The sequence below is a fragment of the Neurospora tetrasperma genome (genome assembly GCF_000213175.1).
Source record: "Neurospora tetrasperma FGSC 2508 unplaced genomic scaffold NEUTE1scaffold_1, whole genome shotgun sequence".
Lineage (NCBI taxonomy): Eukaryota > Fungi > Ascomycota > Sordariomycetes > Sordariales > Sordariaceae > Neurospora > Neurospora tetrasperma.
Genome location: NW_009799099.1, coordinates 3,274,478 through 3,291,840, shown reverse-complemented (window position 1 = coordinate 3,291,840; position 17,363 = coordinate 3,274,478). Strand labels below are relative to the sequence as shown.

Sequence of the window (17,363 nt, the reverse complement as noted above, 5' to 3'; positions counted from 1 at the left end):
TCCGTTGTTTATGCAGTCACTGCTGTGTGCTTATGACATCATGGATCCTTATCAGTTGCCCGTCATACGCTGATAAGACCTCCCCAGTTCTCACACGGGTTGGATGAACATCGACGACAAAGACATTTTCAACACAGTTCTGATCATCCTACTGAATTTGAATCTCTCGTACTTTGCAAAGTGCAGTCATGAAGTTGGCGTTTGATCTTGTTATCTTTGGCCTGCTTGCCAGGTTGGCTCATGCTGCGAGCTTGGTCCGCCTCCCAAATCAACATGTTTTGGCTGGTGAGCTCGACAATGGAGACCAGCCACCAACAAAACTTCCGCATGAAGTCAGAAAGGCGTAAGTTGTTCAGAGAAGTCGACCTGTCCTTGAATGTAAGCTGTTCAGTCTTGACCCCGTCTGACTCGCACCTTACAGATTGAAGAAAGCAGAGATCATTCCAACTGGTGAGTCGGATCATCGTCGAGAAAACCGGAGTGACCTCGCAGTTGACAATTGCCAATACAGTCATGGATGACTTCGTCCCTACCTTGGACTTAAGAGTCAAGTGGTCCCATGGTAACAAAGCGTCTTTGGGTAATACTCTCAAGCCAAAAGACCTTCAGGATCCCCCCTCCATTCGTCTCAAGGACCTGGTGGCGTCTACAACATGCCTTCGTCGCTCTAGCACAAGTCTCGTGATTGTCATTACCGATCCCGATGCCCCGTCCCGAGATGACCCCAAATGGTCTGAGTTCTGCCACTGGATTGCTGTTGGTCCGCTCGTAACAGCGGATTGTCCCATCAGCGACGAACAAACCCAAATCCATGGATGTTGTTCGTCCGTTTCACTCGGTACCTTGGAGGATGTCGTGTCTTATACACCCCCGGCTCCGCCTGAAAAGACCGGAAAGCACAGATATGTCATCTTGGCCCTCGCGCCGGTCAATGGAACGAGCGAGAAGCTGCATTTGTCGAAACCCAAGGAGAGAAAGCGCTGGGGATACGACAAACCGGTGAACGGCAAGACGCATGGTGTAAGAGATTGGGCAGTTGAGAATGGACTGGTACCCTTTGGTAAGTCGTGGACACAAACGGAAAGGTCCATGGACTTTCTCGGGCTAACATCGAGGTACACAGCGGCGAACTTCATCTATGCGCAAAATAAGAAACAGTGATATCGATAAATACTGATTCAGTGATGTGAGTGTTCTGGTCTATGTGGAAATGCAAATCATGTTGATGGGCGTGAAAGAAGACAAAGAGATGAGCAACAAAAGGCGACTGTTAGACGTACAAACACTCCCATAGAACCTGTGCTTACTTAAACAAAGCTTCAAAAACCCCGGCCAGTTCCAGACACACAGTATCATCGCAGCAAATTTACGGACACGAACTTTAACGATGAAAAAAAAAAAAAAAAAAGGACCTGGGCAGTTACAGAAAGTCAGGGTACCCGGGGGTCCCGGGCGATTGTGAAATGTTCACAGGTTCGAAGTAGTAAACAAGTGACATTCCATTTCCTTACCCAAGTGATGTCTCTTCCTGCAACGACTTTAGAACGCAAGACCCAAAAGTGTACTCGGATAGCTAGAACGCCATGCACCTGTATCGATGTGCTGGAAGAACGAAGACGTGGAAATTCTGGAAGTTGTCCCAAAAATGTGGAGGAAAAAAAGAAAAAAAAAGGAAAATAAACCTATTGTCAAGCCACCGAAAGGGAGCATAGGCTCGACCCACCGCTTCTACAATGAGACGCTAAGTCAGACAGATGCGTTGATTGTCGCTTGCCCAGTACGAAACACTCTGAAACTATTCGCAGATAAGTGTACCTCTAGGGTTGGCTACAAACACCGATACCTATCTGTAATCAGCTCGGAACATCAGAACTAGCCTTTAAGTAAGTAAGCAATTCCGACCAGTTATAAGTCGACCACACATCGGGTCTTCTTGTGCTTCTTTTTTTCCTTCCCCTTGGTAGTTTGCGCGCTTCTGCTTTTTGCGGTAATCTATCCTACTTACGCATATATTGTGAGATGTGATGACTCGTTTACAAGCTTACCCAGGTCTGCTACATTGCCATAAACCATTCATTGTTGATTTCTTCTAAGCTTCCTCCCAGTATCAATATGATGTCAAAAAGATCAGCAATTTTGCCCTGTATGTGCCTCCTCATACCTTTGGGTGTAGCATACCTAGCTTTCGGAAACATACCAAAAGTTTCTCTGGCTCCATGAGCTCTCACATTCGCCGTCTAACCGACTCTCATGGCCGCGAATATATGAACCTGACGGCGGATCCATCAAAGCACGACATCTTATGCACCATCCTTCTCATCCAGAACACAGACCAAAGTGTTCGTCACGAATTATGCGTCTCATCAAACAGCACGATGAGCTTGCCCCTGAGCCCGGCTACGTGTACCGTTTTGACTCCACCATCCCCCATAAACGATATTACTTCGTCAGCAAACTAGGTCACGGAGTCCAAAGTCATGCTCAGCTTGTCCAAGACAGAGAGACAAGCCTGAAGGTGGTTCAGAAAGTGGACAGGAAACTATGTCCCTCTGCTCTCGACCATGACGAGCCAGCCGAAATCAGCGTCCTACGCCGCCTCACCAGTTCACACCGTCTCGCCAACTACCAGCCAAGATGGATCACCCTGCTTCATTACGAACAAGTCGTTGCTTACCAGGAGACCGAAAAGTCCGGTAGGCATTTGAGCTACCAAGTGAGTTACTGGAAGTTCTGTAATGGTGGAAACCTCTATGGCCTGGTGAGCCCTTACATCATGGAACAGAGGCCGTGGCTAGCACGCAGCCAAAACGGTACGGCCCCTCAAGCTCCGTTGCCAAAGCTTCCCATTTCACTAGTTGCGCGTGCTATCCGTCACATATGCGAGACGTTGGAGGTCATGTATCAAGGAGGCGACGAAGCCGTCTACCACTGCGACCTGCACGCCAGCAACATATTTCTTCACTGGACCAAGGAAGACCCTCTCCCCGAGTTTTACATTGGCGACTTTGGTATGGCTCGAACCGCAAGCCAGTCACTCCTGGACTCGAGGAAATTTCACCCTAGAAACGGGATACCATTCGATCAGCAGCCGCAGGGAACCAAGCCACCGGGTCTTGCCCCTGAAGGTTCCCGCCGTCGATGGGATCTAATCATGGACCATGACTGTAATCTGACCAAGACCTTTTGGTCCATGAGCAAAAGCGCGACCAGAGATATCGGCTATGGCAGTGTTCGACTACCGGTTCCGCGACCTCAAGCGCACCGGAGAGATCTGGTCAAGCAGATCGCGCAGCAGAAGAACCATCCGACAACGTCGAGGCATAGACACAAACCAAACCCCGTGTGCGCCAGCCCCGACACATGTAATGGCCTATCTAGGTCCTGGGGCTATGGCCCAAATTCTTCATGTCAGCAGGACATAAAGGACACCCACGCCCGACTCTTGCTCGAGCTCATTAGAAACCTCGGGTTCCTGAACCAAAATGACCAATTACAGTCTGTACTTCAGCCTGACCTGCGTCCACCATCTCTAGCACGTATTATCGAAGTCGCAGGGATTTTGGAGGAGGAGGCTTTACAACAGGAGCAACATACACGTGCGTTCAAGGAGTTTGTCAGGGAAAGGAAAGAGAAGGCGCTGTTTCAGGAATTTGAGAGTATTCCGTTTGTATTTACACGTGACGGGGCGGAGGCGAAGGCGATCTTGAAGAAGGCGTTGAAGCGTCCAAAGAGGAATCCTTTTGAGGTTTACCGTGGGAAGTCGGATGAACCGGAGAGTCTTGAGGAGGTTTGGGGGAGGGAACATGTGGCTGGGCCGTGGAGGGTTGTGCAGGTTAGGGCGTAGGATGAGAAGAAGGACGAGGTTCAAGTGGCTCGGCTAGGAAGGAAGGGAAAAAGAAGTGGTGTCTTCAGCTGTCAAGGTGATTTAGTGTATTTCAATTTTCTTTGATGCTCCGTTCAACCTAATCTGTAATCCAAGACAACCTTGAGGCGGTCCAGTAAGGTGGTGTTTGGTGATAGTAATGGCCTTCTTGTACGTTGGATGCCGGATTGGACCTGCCAGGAAGTCAGGAACCTGGAGGTGACGCCCTTCTCTCTCTTTTGGGTGCCTACCATTCCACGTAGACCGAAGGTGTCCATAACCCCTCAATGATGGTAAATCTGGTGTATTCGTGTCGGTCGTTCGTTTCCACATACGCTGTATAGTGACTTTGATCGTGGTACTTGTTCTTACTCTCCAGATCCTCAAGGCTTCAGAGCGTACATCCGTACCGGCAGAAGCTTCATGGTCCTCGTCTGGGGGAAGCCCTTTTGGAACTCGGCCTTGACAACCTTCAACCCAGCCTTCTGGAAAACTTTCTGGAATGTCGCCTCGCCTCTGTTTGTCATTACCGCATTTCGTTAGTCTCAGCCATCAAACCTCAAACAACCCATTTCCATCACCACGGAGTTCATGGGCAAAAAAGACTCACCTCGTAACACTACTATCCTCCTTGTCAAACTCATCATTCCCCAACACCGTCGTGTTCTCCTTGATCACAATCAACCCATCCTCGGCCAGTGCGCTCTTGCACCTTTGCAAATACGCCACCAGCTGCTCATCCGTCAAATGTCCCACGCACCACTGCGTCCACACCAAATCATACTTATTCTCCCCCTCCCCGATCTCAGGCACCCACTCCTCCAACCCCATCACGTAAACCTTCCCCACCCCCTTTTTTCCCTGCAACTTGGCCGTAAACTTGGCAATCGGCTCAACCACATCCACCTTCCCAGGTCCTTTCCCTTCCTCGTTCTCATCCACCAACAACTCAGTCAACAAGCCCTCCGTGATCCTTCCCACACCCGCCCCGCCCTCTAGGATGCGCTTGCACCTGCGCAAGCCTGGCTTGGAACCAATGCCGAACTTGGCTAGGAAATTGCGAGAGCCCTGCAGGTCGATCTTGGACGTGTTGGCGAAGCCGGCGAAGGTCGGGATACCGCCTAGCATGCCGTTCTCGTCGGCGCTGACGGATTCCCAGTAAGCGAGACCGTGCTCTTTGGAGATGGAGGCGTCGGCAGGGGTGGAGCCGGAAAGCTGGGTGAAGACATTGTTTGTGCCTGACATTGTGGATGAATTTTAGTTGGGTAGGACCGATGGGTGCTTGATGTTCTTGGAGTATTGCGGCTTGATGAGGTTTGAAGTCCGGGTTTCTTTTGCAATGGATGATGAGACTCTTGGCGGGTTTCTCTTGGCGGTAGCCGTTCTCTCGAAAGAGAAGAAAGAAACCAAAGTTTTAAACTTTATACAAATAAACGGGGATAATGTGATGAGCGGTTGAAAATGATTCGTTTGTTTACCAAGTTGTGAGGTTCGAGATCTTGAGGTTGTTTGGTTGTACTTGTACTGTTTCAGGCCCTGTTTATTCTGCCATTCGTGAATTTTGTGCAATCCCGTGTCACGTGGGTCCCTTGGGAAGAAACAATTTATTGAGGTTGTTTAGCATTGACCAACCATCAGGGTTTCCCCAGATTTCAACGTTCTATTTACATGGTCACATCATAATCCCCTGTTCTTGCCAAAAATCTTCAACGGCTGATGGCAAAAAACAACAGAAACATCGAAATGCAGCTTCACGTTGGACAATTCAACCCTAACCCTCGCTCCTACCGGGTAGTCCCATACTGTATGAATCAGAAGGGACAGTGATGTACTTGGTGGAAGGTGTGATCCAAGAATCCGGGAATGTTTTGATTTTTTTTTCTTTTTTTTTTTCGCACTTCTGAGATTTAGGAGAAGGTGGTAAATGGACGGCAACAAAAAGCGACATATGTTACAAATACGGTCACGGACTGTGGTATCTCTTTTCTCCGTATGAGGGACAAGAAGCGTGCGTTTGTGTTCGATCTATGATTTCTAAACTCGCCAAGACGTAACATGGTAGAATTAGGTCGGAGTGAGGGAACAGTCTATACCCATTCGCGTTATCTCATTTCAGCATGTGTATACCTTACCAGCTAGCATGATATCTTTCGAAACATCCTCTGTTGAAAACTAGAAATCTAGCCATGCAAGTGGTGCTACAGTCTATGTAACCTTTTCCCATCCTGTCAGACAACCCAAAAAGAAAAACTCAGACGCCATGCAATGCTGTTTAGGTGTGCCCATGCTTCGTCGACCCCAACATGCCTCTTAATTTTGCTACCTGTTGCGGTTGACGGAGAACCGCCTGACCATAACCTCACGAATCGTAAACTTCTTGAGCGCAGCCGCAATACCACCCTTCTTCATTTCCTCATCAAACACTAGAGGGGGCGGCACGTCGACATAGACGAGTACCAAGCTCTTGAGCACATGGGACAACACACGGTTGACACCCATCAACCAAGCCCAGGTTTTCTTGGACTCCTCGTGCTCGAACTCGCTCCAGCGAGGATCGGAGAATGATGGTACCACCATGATACCGAACTCAGAGTGGTCAAAGACCGGGCCGCGTTGGTAGATAATCCAGTCGACGCCAAACTTGATACCGTGACGGGGGACCCAGCCAAGAGAGCGGAAGTGGTGATAGACGGCATACTGGACAAGGAAGGGATCCTCAGGGCTCAATTTATCGACGGACCGAGGAGGGAAGTAAGAGTTGGCACGAAGCTTGATGAGAAGCTGTTCGTTTGAGATGGGAGCCTTGGTAACTGGGTCGATAACACGGAGAGCGCCGAGGCCAAAGGCCAGGAAGAAGGCCTCTTCAGGAGCCAGTTGGAAGTGTTCCTTGTCAACCAACTCTTGAGACGATACGGTAGATTCGACATTGGAGATGAAAGGTTTTTCCACGGCGGAGACAACAGAGGAGAAGGCTTCAACGTCAGAAGACCCGTTGTTGTTCTTGACTTCAGAGGCTGCATCGGTGTGCTGGAAGGTGGTAGACTCGACGGTGGAAGAGAAGCGAACACTCTTCCTCCTTTCAGGAGTGGCGAGGATGTCTTCCTGTGTTGGCTGGCTGTCGGGCAGTCCGTCTGTAGAAGGAGGAGGGGATGAGGAAGAGGTGGTATCATTGGCTTCGGTGGCGCTGGTCTCGGGTTCGTCGTTGGTCAAGGCACTTGCCTCCAACTGGTCCTCTATAGAAGACTCATCTTCATCAACACCGACATCCTCGCTCAAGACGGATACGACTGATAGTGCAACAAGATCGACCAGAGAGTTAGGGAGAGCCAACAACTCGATGGGACCAACAGGCGGCTTGAGTTCTTTGCGCACATTCTCTTCAGTGGTTGCCGGCTCAGGTTGCGATAGTGCGGGTTCCTCGCCGCGGACAAGGGCATAGGAGTTTGGCAGCGCAAGCAGCTCCAGGGGGCCAACCGGTGGCTTCGGCTCGACATGTCCATGTGCTACTGTCTTGGGAACAAACTCGTTCGTAGGCGCAGCCCGTGATAGCGGGATGGTCGATGTGGCAGAAAGGACATGATCAGGAAGAGAGGCAAGTAGAACTTCAGGCTTGGGCTCAGTCTCGGCGGCAAGAGGCTCTAGGATAGCAGCATTTACAGTCTCACTGTTCAGCTTGGCTTCCTCGAGCTTTTGCTTCTCGATGGCCTCCAGCTCAGCCTTTGCTCTTTCCCACTTAACCTGCCTGCGTTCTTCACGGCGCGACGCGGTGCGTTCTTCGCTAACCGTTGTACCATCAAGACCGCGGCGGCTAAGCTCTCTCTTGAACCAGTTGGGTTCACTACGACTCAAGCTTCCTTTTCCATAGAAGCCCTGTTCCCACAGAGCGCGGATAGACTTAGGATCCTTCACGTGTACGGAGCGAGTATCGGAATCCCATATTCCCTCATGTATCACTGACGGTTCGGCGGGCGGAGGCAATAGCACTTGTCTCAACCACGCGACAGCAAGGTGAAAGAGAGAAAGGGGGTTGCTGGGGTAGAAGGTAGGCAGCGGGAAAGTACGGATTGGCGCAGGGAGCTTGTAGATCTGATGATAGGGAACTCTTGGGGGTCGAGGCGGCGCAGATGTTGCCGCGGGGTTAGTGCTCGCAGGAGCTTCCTCCCCAGATTTACTCGGTGATTCGCTAGGTTGCGCCATTGTAGTAATGGTCATATTTTCAGCCATTGTGTCTGTTCATATCGGCCTGATGAGGAAGGATGTCAGCAATGTCAACCGAAGACATGTTTTCATGGCGCATCACCGAGAGTTCCCCATTGTGATGTCGCTCAGATACCGTTGTAGTCTAATACAGAGGCTAACACAGAACGATCCACTGAAGGATATATTGCTCTAAGCACAAAAGGAGTCATCACCGCAACTTGGGGGATGTCCAAGGGCAAAGCCGATTGGACAGTGGTAACACTCTCGGGACATGCGCGCCGAAGGAATGATGAAGTCGTGACTTACACTTTGGAGCGATATTGCACCCAGAATGTGGGCGACAAGATGAAGATTTGAAGGCGCCTGGCCATTCAGCAGTGACAATAACGTTCACTGTTCGACAAGATCCAGTTGGGCATTCAGATAACGAATGCTTGTAGCCAAAGTTCAGTTCATGATCCAGTCATGCTGTTCCTCCAATTGGGCTTGGGTGATGTCGTTGTGCTGAAGAATATTGAAAGCCAGGAACAGAAAAAAAAGATTTGGGTCCCGAATCTTATCGACCGGAGCAAAAGAATTCCATCCGCCGAGCCCCACGTCTCCCCCAGGGCTTGATAAAGTGGGGCTGATTGTCGTTTGGGCGGAACTTTGCGATAAGCATCAAGCTTGGCTGACATAAGCTGCCCCTGAGATTGTACTTACTTGACCGGGGCAGGCAGTTCAGGGACCCGCGCCGAATCATGATGCCTGCCAGGCACCGTGCCGTTGTCGCGTAGATCGCGACTACTTATCCAGTTGTTTGGGCCGGAGCTTGTCTTGTTGGCGTACACTAGAACAGCGGCCGTTGCCGGACGAGCCGACAAGCGTCACTTTTCCCTTATTTTCTTCAGATCCATGACAAGTGAACATCCATAACTGTCAATTCGACTGGGGGAACCCAGGCTTACACTCTCAAGTTGAGCTGGGGGCTTCCGCTCCCGCTGTCATCCATCGTGATCTTAGACCGCGCATTCCTACCGCGCGCAAACATGTCATCCAATTTTCAGTTCAACATCCGATGATTCCGGTCCTCGAGAACGATCTTCTGCGAGACCTCCTTTTTTTTTCTTTGTGACGATCAGCAGTTTGGCGGGATAGCTCATGCGATTCCATACCATCTCCACCCTGGTACTGTAGTAGTTGTTCCCTGAGGCAAATCCCGATAATAAATAGCTTCAGTTCCTATCCGGGTTTTGTTTGTTGGATGGATGTGTGCATACCTATCCACCTCTCCTCTGTCTGGCTGGCAACTGTACCCTGTGTTACCAAGCTCAACCTACCTCCAAGCTGACCTAAGCTCTAACCTCATCCTAGCCTCCCGATATCCCAAAAGAATTTCTCTCCTTTCACACTTCCCTGCATCCGGCCCGTTCCTAACTCTGCCTGCTTGTTCTTGCGCCGCCGCGCTACGCCGTTCCCTTTCCCTTTCGTCGGATCACTGTCCTTTCTTCCCCTCGATCAGGTTCGCTTAGACAGACGGAGTGCTATGTTCCAATGTCTATAAACATTGTCCAAGGCGCGGCCTTGGTTTGTCTTGGCTGGAGCTGTACTGTCTTTCTCCTCCAACTTGTCGGCATCACCAAGCTGTAAGCGAACGAACCACAACGTATGCGCGCGCAGCCATTGCAGCTGTCGCAAACCTCTACATTGGTCACTAACTATGAATATGCACATCTGACAGTTACCGCAACCACACCACACCTCTCCCCCCTCCCGCATCGCCTTCATTGCCCGAGAATGAAGTCCCCCACGTTACCGTTATCCGCCCTGTCAAGGGCGTAGAGGTTGGCCTGTACGAATGCCTCGCCTCGACCTTCCGGCTCGTCTACCCCAAGTCCAAGCTCTCGATCCGTCTCTGCGTCGATTCCAAGAGCGACCCAGCCTACCCCGTCCTCTGCCAGCTCGTGGTCGATTTCCCCAATTTCGACGCGCAGGTTCTCGTTGAGGAAGAAGACCCAATCCTCCACGGTAGTGCCGGCCACGTCAACAACCTAGGCCCAAACCCCAAGATCCGCAACATCAGCCGCGCATACCGCGAGGCAAAGGGCGACGTCATCTGGATCGTGGACTGCAATGTTTGGGTGGCCAAGAACGCAGCAGGGAGGATGGTTGACAAGCTCTTTGGCTTCCAACCCAACAGCGGCGGCGGCATTGACAGAACGACCCCCTACAAATTCGTCCATCAGCTTCCCCTCGTGGTAGACCTAGACAACAGCTCCTCCGGTGCCAGCGCCGTCACCAAATCCACCTCAGCCGAAGAACAATCCCTCCTCCCTTCCACTGTTCCCAAAGACAATCAGAACCGAAACCAAGGCCTCCTCGCCCACGGCGGCCGCCTCGAAGAAATGTTCATGTCCACCACCCACGCCAAGTTCTACGGCGCCATCAACGCCGTCGGCGTAGCCCCTTGCATTGTCGGCAAGTCCAACATGTTCCGCAAGTCGCACCTCGACGCCTTCACCACCGTCTCCTCCAACCCTTTACTCCACTCTTCGGACTCGACCCGCGGCACCGGCATCGATTTCTTTTCCTCGTACATCTGTGAAGACCACCTGATCGGCGATTTAATCTGGCGCTCCTCCTTCCCCGGCTCCATGGGGTACAAAAACCACGGCCTCGTCTTTGGCGAGGTGGCCGTCCAACCCATGGCAGGCATGTCCGTCGCCGCGTACATTGCGAGGCGCGTGCGCTGGCTGCGCGTGAGGAAATGGACGGTTTTGGCTGCGACGCTGGTGGAGCCGGGCGTGGAGAGTCTGGTGTGTTGTGCGTATTTTGCCTTTGCGGTGACTACGCTGCCGTGGTTCAACAGCACGTTTGGCGTGCCACAGACGTGGAGCGCCATGGCTACTTTGTGGTCTGGGGCGGTGACGATCTGGATGTCGATTGATAGGTGGTTGACCAACAAGCTGTTCCGGCTGCATAGTTTGGATGTGGATGAGAACACACCCTTCTTCGCCAGGGGCACGGCAAGGACAGGGGGAACGACACAGAGACCATTTAGGGAGTGGATTGCCGCGTGGTTAGGAAGAGAGTTTCTGGCACTGCCTATTTGGACCACGGCCGTATTGCTGGGCACAACGGTCAAGTGGAGGGGAAGACAGTTCAAGGTTCGGATGGATATGAGCGTGGTGGAGGTGGATGATAGGAAGAGCCGGGCTGATGTTATCGGTGGGAGCAAGCCCAGACCGAGGATGGCTGGCTCACCGGATAGTAAAGACCGCGTAGATTAAACGAGTACATACGGTATTTGAGAGACCTTTGGGCGGAAAGAGGAGTAATGAGACTTTATGCCATGATACCTACATAGATAGAAAGATAGACTACCCGTACGAGGACGCTTCGCATAACTTGTCGATGCGGTAATAACAACCTAATCATATCCACTGCAGACGAGCAACGAGTATGATTTGACCTGTAGACGTATATACGCGCTGTTAAGTCAAGTAAAAGATCATATTTCGATGTAACTTGGCAGAATAGCAGGATAACAGCATGGTCATCATTCAAGTCTGTGCACGAACCATAAACAGGTGCTGATAAATATTCACAGAAAACATTATCAGAATATCCTTTTTTTTTGATGCAGTAGCTTGCGACCAACTTCGCTTCGCAATATTCTATTTACCGATTCTGTAAGCCTCAAACTATCGCAAATTGGTCTTCAAATTATTCTGGTATGTAAGCCGGATCAAATTTTCTTCGAAAACTCTGCAAATCAGGCCAACGAAACAGGCGCCTCCGCACAAGCCAAAAAGGGCATGCGCAAACGGCTTCAAATCCCACCACTCAACCACGACACTGTGCTCACAACTATGAGTAGAACTGACATCTAAGTCAAGGAGCAGAAGATCAAGATCTGGGGATTGCCCCATACGAGTTCAAAGCGTCCCCATCCTATCTGGCAAGTGATCGCGACAAAAATGTCGGAGAGTCAAAGTTCCCCATTCATTCCTGCCATTCTTGCTATTAATCAAGTTACCCCTGAGCAGCTTCATTTTTGTCAGGAAGTATAAAAAACTCCCGCCCATCTTCAGAGCTCTCATATTTTTCTTTCTCACCTACGTTGATCGCGTCGTTTGTCTCTCCTCTGCTGAAGCGAAATCCAGTTAAGAAACTACACAACTTGGCAAGTCTCGTCATCAACCAAGCTGGTAGTGTCAACTAACCGTTCCACGGCTTGGGCTCGACTCCCTCTGGGGGCACCGTGGGAACGACCTTATCCTTGACCTCGTCCCAGTTGGTGCTCAGCGTCGTGCCGTTGCTCTCGAGGAAGCTCTTCATCATGGCACGCTGCTGTTCAGGCGTACTGCCCTTGTAGAGAGTTTTGAAAAAGCCATTGATATCCTGGCCATCCTCCTTGTCGTCTTCGACAGGCAGGCTGTCCCAGTTTTTAGGGCCAGATTTGCTGCTCGTGGGGTAGGCGGGCACCTTTGCGGGAGTAGAGGTCGAAGGAAGAGCCGGCTTGGCAGTTGAGGCAGCAGAAGATGATGTCGCTGTAATAGCAGGCTCTTGATCGTCGGATTCGACAATGCCAATCTTTTCCTCGCCCCAACGACCCCATTTAACACCAGGAGTGGCCTTTTGCAGGACGAGCTCAATCTTGCGTGGCGAAGCGGACCACCTGGAGGCCGAGGGATCAATCTCGCCGGCGAGAACAAGGGTTGAGGTGGCTTCTCTATCACCGGGTTTGACGTAGGGTGCGGCTTCTCGAGGGATAGGAGAAATTCGAACCTTCGTTCTCTGTCAGTAATGGCAGTTTCTGGTGATCTAATGCAATATAGACTTACTTGGTGCTTGCCAAATTCGACCTTCAAATCTTCCTTCTTGACATCCTTGACAAACAGACTGACGGTGACAGTCTGGTTGGTCTGGTAGAAGTCAATACGCAGCTTCATCTTCTCGTCAGGAACTGATCCAGGGGCAGGAGCCTCCTTTTGGGGGGGCTTTTGCTCTTTAAGCTCATCTTCACTGGCCGACTCGGCCGGCTCGGGGCTCTTAGCTTTCTTCTTTTCGGGCTTGGGCGGGATCTTAGTGACATTAACCTTCCAGCCAGGGTGATCCTTTGGCAAATTCTTGAGCCTTCCAAGAGCCTGGCTTCTCCACGAGAATGCCATATTCCAATCTGTGGAATACGGTCCCTTCTCGGCAGCGGCGAGAGCATTACCATCAGAGGTTTTCGGTTTTGGTTGATTTTCCTTATCGGCAAGAAACTCGTCGTATGTGACCGTATAATTTCCTTCGGAGTCAACCTTCTTTTCCACACCATCGTCCTCGCGCGCGGGTCGACCTTCGGCGAGAAGCATACTCCACTTAGCGCAGCAGTCTGCATCAGCAAAACGTCCAAGTTGGTAGTAGATTACAGCACGGCGATACTGGGCTTGGATCATGTGGCTGCGTGATGTGCCAGAGCCACGCTCGGCTGCGGCATGGTAAGCAAGCTCGGCATCGTGTAGCGCTGCTTCGAGATTCTTGGCCTTTTGGTGTGCCTTGGAGCGAGCTAGGAGCCACGCTGGCGAGTTGGAAGACTCGAGTGCCTTGTCGAGATTTGTGATGGCCGTGGCATGATCACCCTTCGCGAGAGCATCGATGCCCTTCTGAGCGATCGTGGTTGCTGACATTCTGGTTGAGCGTCAAACAACTGATTTTGTAGTGAGATTCTGACGTATGGGCTTGATTGGAAAGTGAAGGTGAGCGTCTCGGGAATCTGTTGTTAGAGAGGATGGATTGCGTTTGGTTTAAAAAGGTGCCGGTCGATGGAAACGGAAAGAACCAGCTACCACTTCTTATATCAAGGGGTACGTAACTGTTAGCTTCTAGCTCCGTTCGGTCATGCATGGTGGGGTTCTTGCTTGATTCTGCCGGCAGGTGGGGGGAGGGTATGCGCATGCTTCTTTCACCGCCTTCCTATTTGGAATTGGTACCACTGCTTGCCCTGTAGCGGAACTAGCAAGTGCGCACCTTGATGGCCAGGTTTACATTCAGGACCCAAGCTGACGACCATCTCCAACAAACTGAAAGGAACTGAATTCAACAGATAGCGTTTAGTCTCGTAGATTGAGAAAAAAAAAAAAAGAAAGAAAGAAACGTATAGGCACGAATTCGCAGATCAAAACCTGAATACAACAACTCTGTATTTCCAGACTGAATCTCTCCCCCATTGGGCCTCCGAGATCCCTCTGTAGTAGGGAAATTCACTGCTATAGGAAGGTCATGAAAATTGTACAGTACAGGTGTTTACCTCCACCTGGATATCTCGGATCCCAATTTCGCGAGACATTACAGTATCTTGACATCAAATCATATGTATTAACATTATGTAGGCCACACAGTATCATTCCTCCATCCGGACTTTGCAACGTCATCTAGCAATATCTGCATCCGGCTGAGCGTTCAAACGACCTTCTCGTCCGGATACCGTGTGGCAAACAAGCCCAGTGCCTTCAGCGGAAAGCTAAACTTGTAGTTCGGGTAAGAAATCATGCAGCTCTTGTTGAAAACACCCTCGATAGCCTCTTGCAGCCACTCTCCGTTAGGCTGCTGACGGTCCATGATCAACTTGATGCCCTTCTTGATCGGTTCGATATCGGGATATTTGGCCTTGATCAACCCAATAAGGGCCCAGGCGGTCATGACCACTTGGGATCCAGTTGGATGCTCAACATACTTGCCCGTCTCACATGCCTGCTCTTTGGTTAGCTTCACACAAGATCTGGGATGGTCCAGGCACGAAGAGACTTACCTTGTAGCTCTCAGACCAACCGCCGTCCTCCCTTTGCTTGGCGATGAGGAAGTCGCATCCCTTCTTGGCATATTTGCTGTTCTTATACGTTTCACCAACGCTGGCCAAACTCTCCAAAGCAAACATAGTGGCGTACGTGAAGCAAATGCCCCAATTGCCATACCAACCACCGTGAGGCTTCTGATTGCTCTTAATCCACTTGACGGCGCGGGTGATGAAGTTGTCAATCTCGGCTGTGCGATGATTGGGCCAGTGTTTCTTGAAAAGCGAGAGTGTAGTGAGAACGGCCGTGGTGCATTCGGGATATTCATATTCGACCATGATGTTACCGAACACTTCCGCGGCATTCAAAACCTCCATCCACTGGCCGGCGCGTGGAGTCTCGTAGGATGAGCAGGCGCCAGATGGGTTTTGGTAGGTAAGCATCGTGTCAACGGCGTCAAAAATACGCTGGTCATCAATCAGAGTAGGGAAGCCTGGCGTCTTTTGCAGGATGATGACGGACTTCAACGCTTCGGAGACACAGTCGCTGACTGCATACCCTTGGTCCTTGTTGCTAAATGCCCAAGCACCCTTGCGGGGATGGCGATAGCACTTATCCTGATCCTTGACGTTTTCTCGAATCTGCTGGTCCTCGAGGAATTCCAATGACTTGATAAGCATCGGCCTCCAGCGTGGGTCTTCAGTCAGGCCGGCGTCCATGATAGCCTGGATTGCAAAGGCAGTGTCCCAGCATTGCACGCCGTTTGTGCCATTGCAAAGCATACCCTCGGCGTTGACCCAGAGTACCTCATCTAGCCTTTCCACATGCCTTCGTACAGAGTAGGCGCCAGGTCCATCCCGAACATAACAGCAAACGGTATTCATCGCGGCGTTGACAGGGGCTAGGTCAGAATAATCCGTGTTTTCGTCCTCCATGTCGATGAGCTCCGACGCCCATGCTTCTGCCTTGTCTACCAAGTACTTGGTCCGGAAGACGGGATTCCAGATGTTTACAAGAAGCCAGTTGACTGTGTTGAGGAAAGCGGTTTTTGGGTGGTAATTGTCGTTGGGGTGAATGGTGTTGCGGTTTTCAGCCCAGTCAATCTTGTTCCAGTCCTCTACGAACAATTCATTGCGCAACTCCCGAATCAAGTCCGTCTCCTCCGCCTGCCACTTCTTGGACCAAAGGTAACTCATGGGCAAAAAGACTTGGCGCATATGAATCCACCATCTCCACGGCGCAATCGGCACCCAGTCGGGGAGAAGCCAAAGCTCGGGCGGGACAGGGTTTACGATTTCCCATTTCATAATGCCCAATACCGTGAGCCAGAACTTGGCCCAGTGTGGCGCGTAAATAGCACCTCCCATCTTATGCATTGTTGCTCGCGCTTTCACCATGACCGGATGGTCTGCCTCCACACCCACAAGGCGCAACGTTGTATAGTTCAGCGTCGTACCCAACATGGTGCTCTCGCCTTCAATGTGTAGCCCCCATCCGCCGTCGACGGGGTTCGCTCGTGCAAACAGGTAGTTCTTGATCTCGGTAGCATAATACCAAGGGACGGGGTTCTTGGTGACGTAGCGAGCGATGACAACACCGGGGAGGAGGAACATGGGGCCGCCGTACTCGCAACCCCAATGGCCCTCGGGGAGCTGGAGCTTTTCGAAGAAAGTAAGGCCATTTCGTACCGCATCGAGGGGGTTCGTCGCCTTGGGAAGTTCGGGGAGGTCCTGTATCATTGGCGCGCAAGGTTAGCATGTGACATCGGTATTGTGGGAGCTTGCGGCTGGATGTTTTACCAGAGGCATTCCCAGGAAGTACTTGTCAGCATATGACTGCGGCCATTCTTTTGTAGCCTCGTCATCCTCGAGATAGTGCCATGTGTGTCGGCCGCCCTCACTGCTCAAACGCCAACGCGCCTTGTCGGTGCTCTCCTGTAGCCGGGGCCGCTTAACATCGTGATTGTCGTTGTCGGCGCTGGACCGTTTCTTGGGTGATCCGTTTGAGACCGCCAGGGCTTCAGTAGCCTGCTTCCTGGCCATCATGAACGGGCGGGACTATTGATGGAGGGAAAAGAAAGAAAGAAAAAAACACAACAAAGACAAAGATCGGCGCCAGACCAGAGGATAGGACGGATTGGGAGAGAGATACAACTAGGAAGAATTGACGGCGTAACAGACGACACCACAACATTACCCCTGAATTGGCCATGCGCCAATCCAATCGGGAGGGGTCGTGTCGTGTTCCCGTAAAGTTCAGTTGGAGCTTCGACCCATTTCTGACAGGGCCAATGGCGCCAAGATCTTGGGGGGGCCCCGAGGTGTGGGGAGAGCGGAGGGGTCTGGAGATGGTGCAGATCGGACGGCGGACCAGGCAGGTGGGGTTGGTTTGCACTGTGCTGTGTATAAGTCGGGTGGGTCCAGTAACGACATCTGATCCCGATTTTACTTCAGTTACTTAGAGGTACCTAAGTACTTATCAGACACTCACAACCTCCAGCATGGGAAGGCGCACTTTAAAGACAGAGAACATCCGAAGCA

General features: G+C 51.3%; 7 protein-coding genes across 7 annotated transcripts; 3 read left to right on the top strand and 4 right to left on the bottom strand.

Moving 5' to 3' along the window:
* Nucleotides 1–188: 188 nt before the first annotated feature.
* NEUTE1DRAFT_120062 (uncharacterized protein) lies at nt 189–1,329 on the top strand (the record flags this gene model as incomplete). The annotated part of the gene is made up of 4 exons (XM_009849825.1): nt 189–343; nt 422–450; nt 512–1,060; nt 1,124–1,329. 4 exons carry the CDS (start codon nt 189–191, stop codon nt 1,159–1,161), a joined length of 771 nt encoding a protein of 256 aa, XP_009848127.1.
* Nucleotides 1,330–2,353: 1,024 nt separating this feature from the next.
* NEUTE1DRAFT_134947 (uncharacterized protein) lies at nt 2,354–3,844 on the top strand (the record flags this gene model as incomplete). Its single annotated transcript, XM_009849824.1, has 1 exon — nt 2,354–3,844. The coding sequence occupies one exon, from the start codon at nt 2,354–2,356 to the stop codon at nt 3,842–3,844; it is 1,491 nt and encodes a 496-aa protein (XP_009848126.1).
* Nucleotides 3,845–4,150: 306 nt separating this feature from the next.
* Nucleotides 4,151–5,107, bottom strand: NEUTE1DRAFT_76613 (uncharacterized protein; the record flags this gene model as incomplete). The annotated part of the gene is made up of 2 exons (XM_009849823.1): nt 4,151–4,378; nt 4,473–5,107. The coding sequence occupies 2 exons, from the start codon at nt 5,105–5,107 to the stop codon at nt 4,246–4,248; spliced, it is 768 nt and encodes a 255-aa protein (XP_009848125.1).
* Nucleotides 5,108–6,008: 901 nt separating this feature from the next.
* Nucleotides 6,009–8,086, bottom strand: NEUTE1DRAFT_76608 (uncharacterized protein; the record flags this gene model as incomplete). The annotated part of the gene is made up of 1 exon (XM_009849822.1): nt 6,009–8,086. The coding sequence occupies one exon, from the start codon at nt 8,084–8,086 to the stop codon at nt 6,182–6,184; it is 1,905 nt and encodes a 634-aa protein (XP_009848124.1).
* Nucleotides 8,087–9,463: 1,377 nt separating this feature from the next.
* Nucleotides 9,464–11,416, top strand: NEUTE1DRAFT_57926 (uncharacterized protein; the record flags this gene model as incomplete). The annotated part of the gene is made up of 2 exons (XM_009849026.1): nt 9,464–9,687; nt 9,783–11,416. The coding sequence occupies 2 exons, from the start codon at nt 9,596–9,598 to the stop codon at nt 11,329–11,331; spliced, it is 1,641 nt and encodes a 546-aa protein (XP_009847328.1).
* Nucleotides 11,417–12,154: 738 nt separating this feature from the next.
* On the bottom strand, nt 12,155–13,822 carry NEUTE1DRAFT_76603 (uncharacterized protein; the record flags this gene model as incomplete). The annotated part of the gene is made up of 2 exons (XM_009849821.1): nt 12,155–12,832; nt 12,889–13,822. 2 exons carry the CDS (start codon nt 13,717–13,719, stop codon nt 12,263–12,265), a joined length of 1,401 nt encoding a protein of 466 aa, XP_009848123.1.
* Nucleotides 13,823–14,253: 431 nt separating this feature from the next.
* NEUTE1DRAFT_127722 (uncharacterized protein) lies at nt 14,254–16,929 on the bottom strand (the record flags this gene model as incomplete). The annotated part of the gene is made up of 3 exons (XM_009849820.1): nt 14,254–14,782; nt 14,841–16,553; nt 16,623–16,929. The coding sequence occupies 3 exons, from the start codon at nt 16,866–16,868 to the stop codon at nt 14,492–14,494; spliced, it is 2,250 nt and encodes a 749-aa protein (XP_009848122.1).
* Between the last annotated feature and the right edge of the window lie 434 nt (nt 16,930–17,363).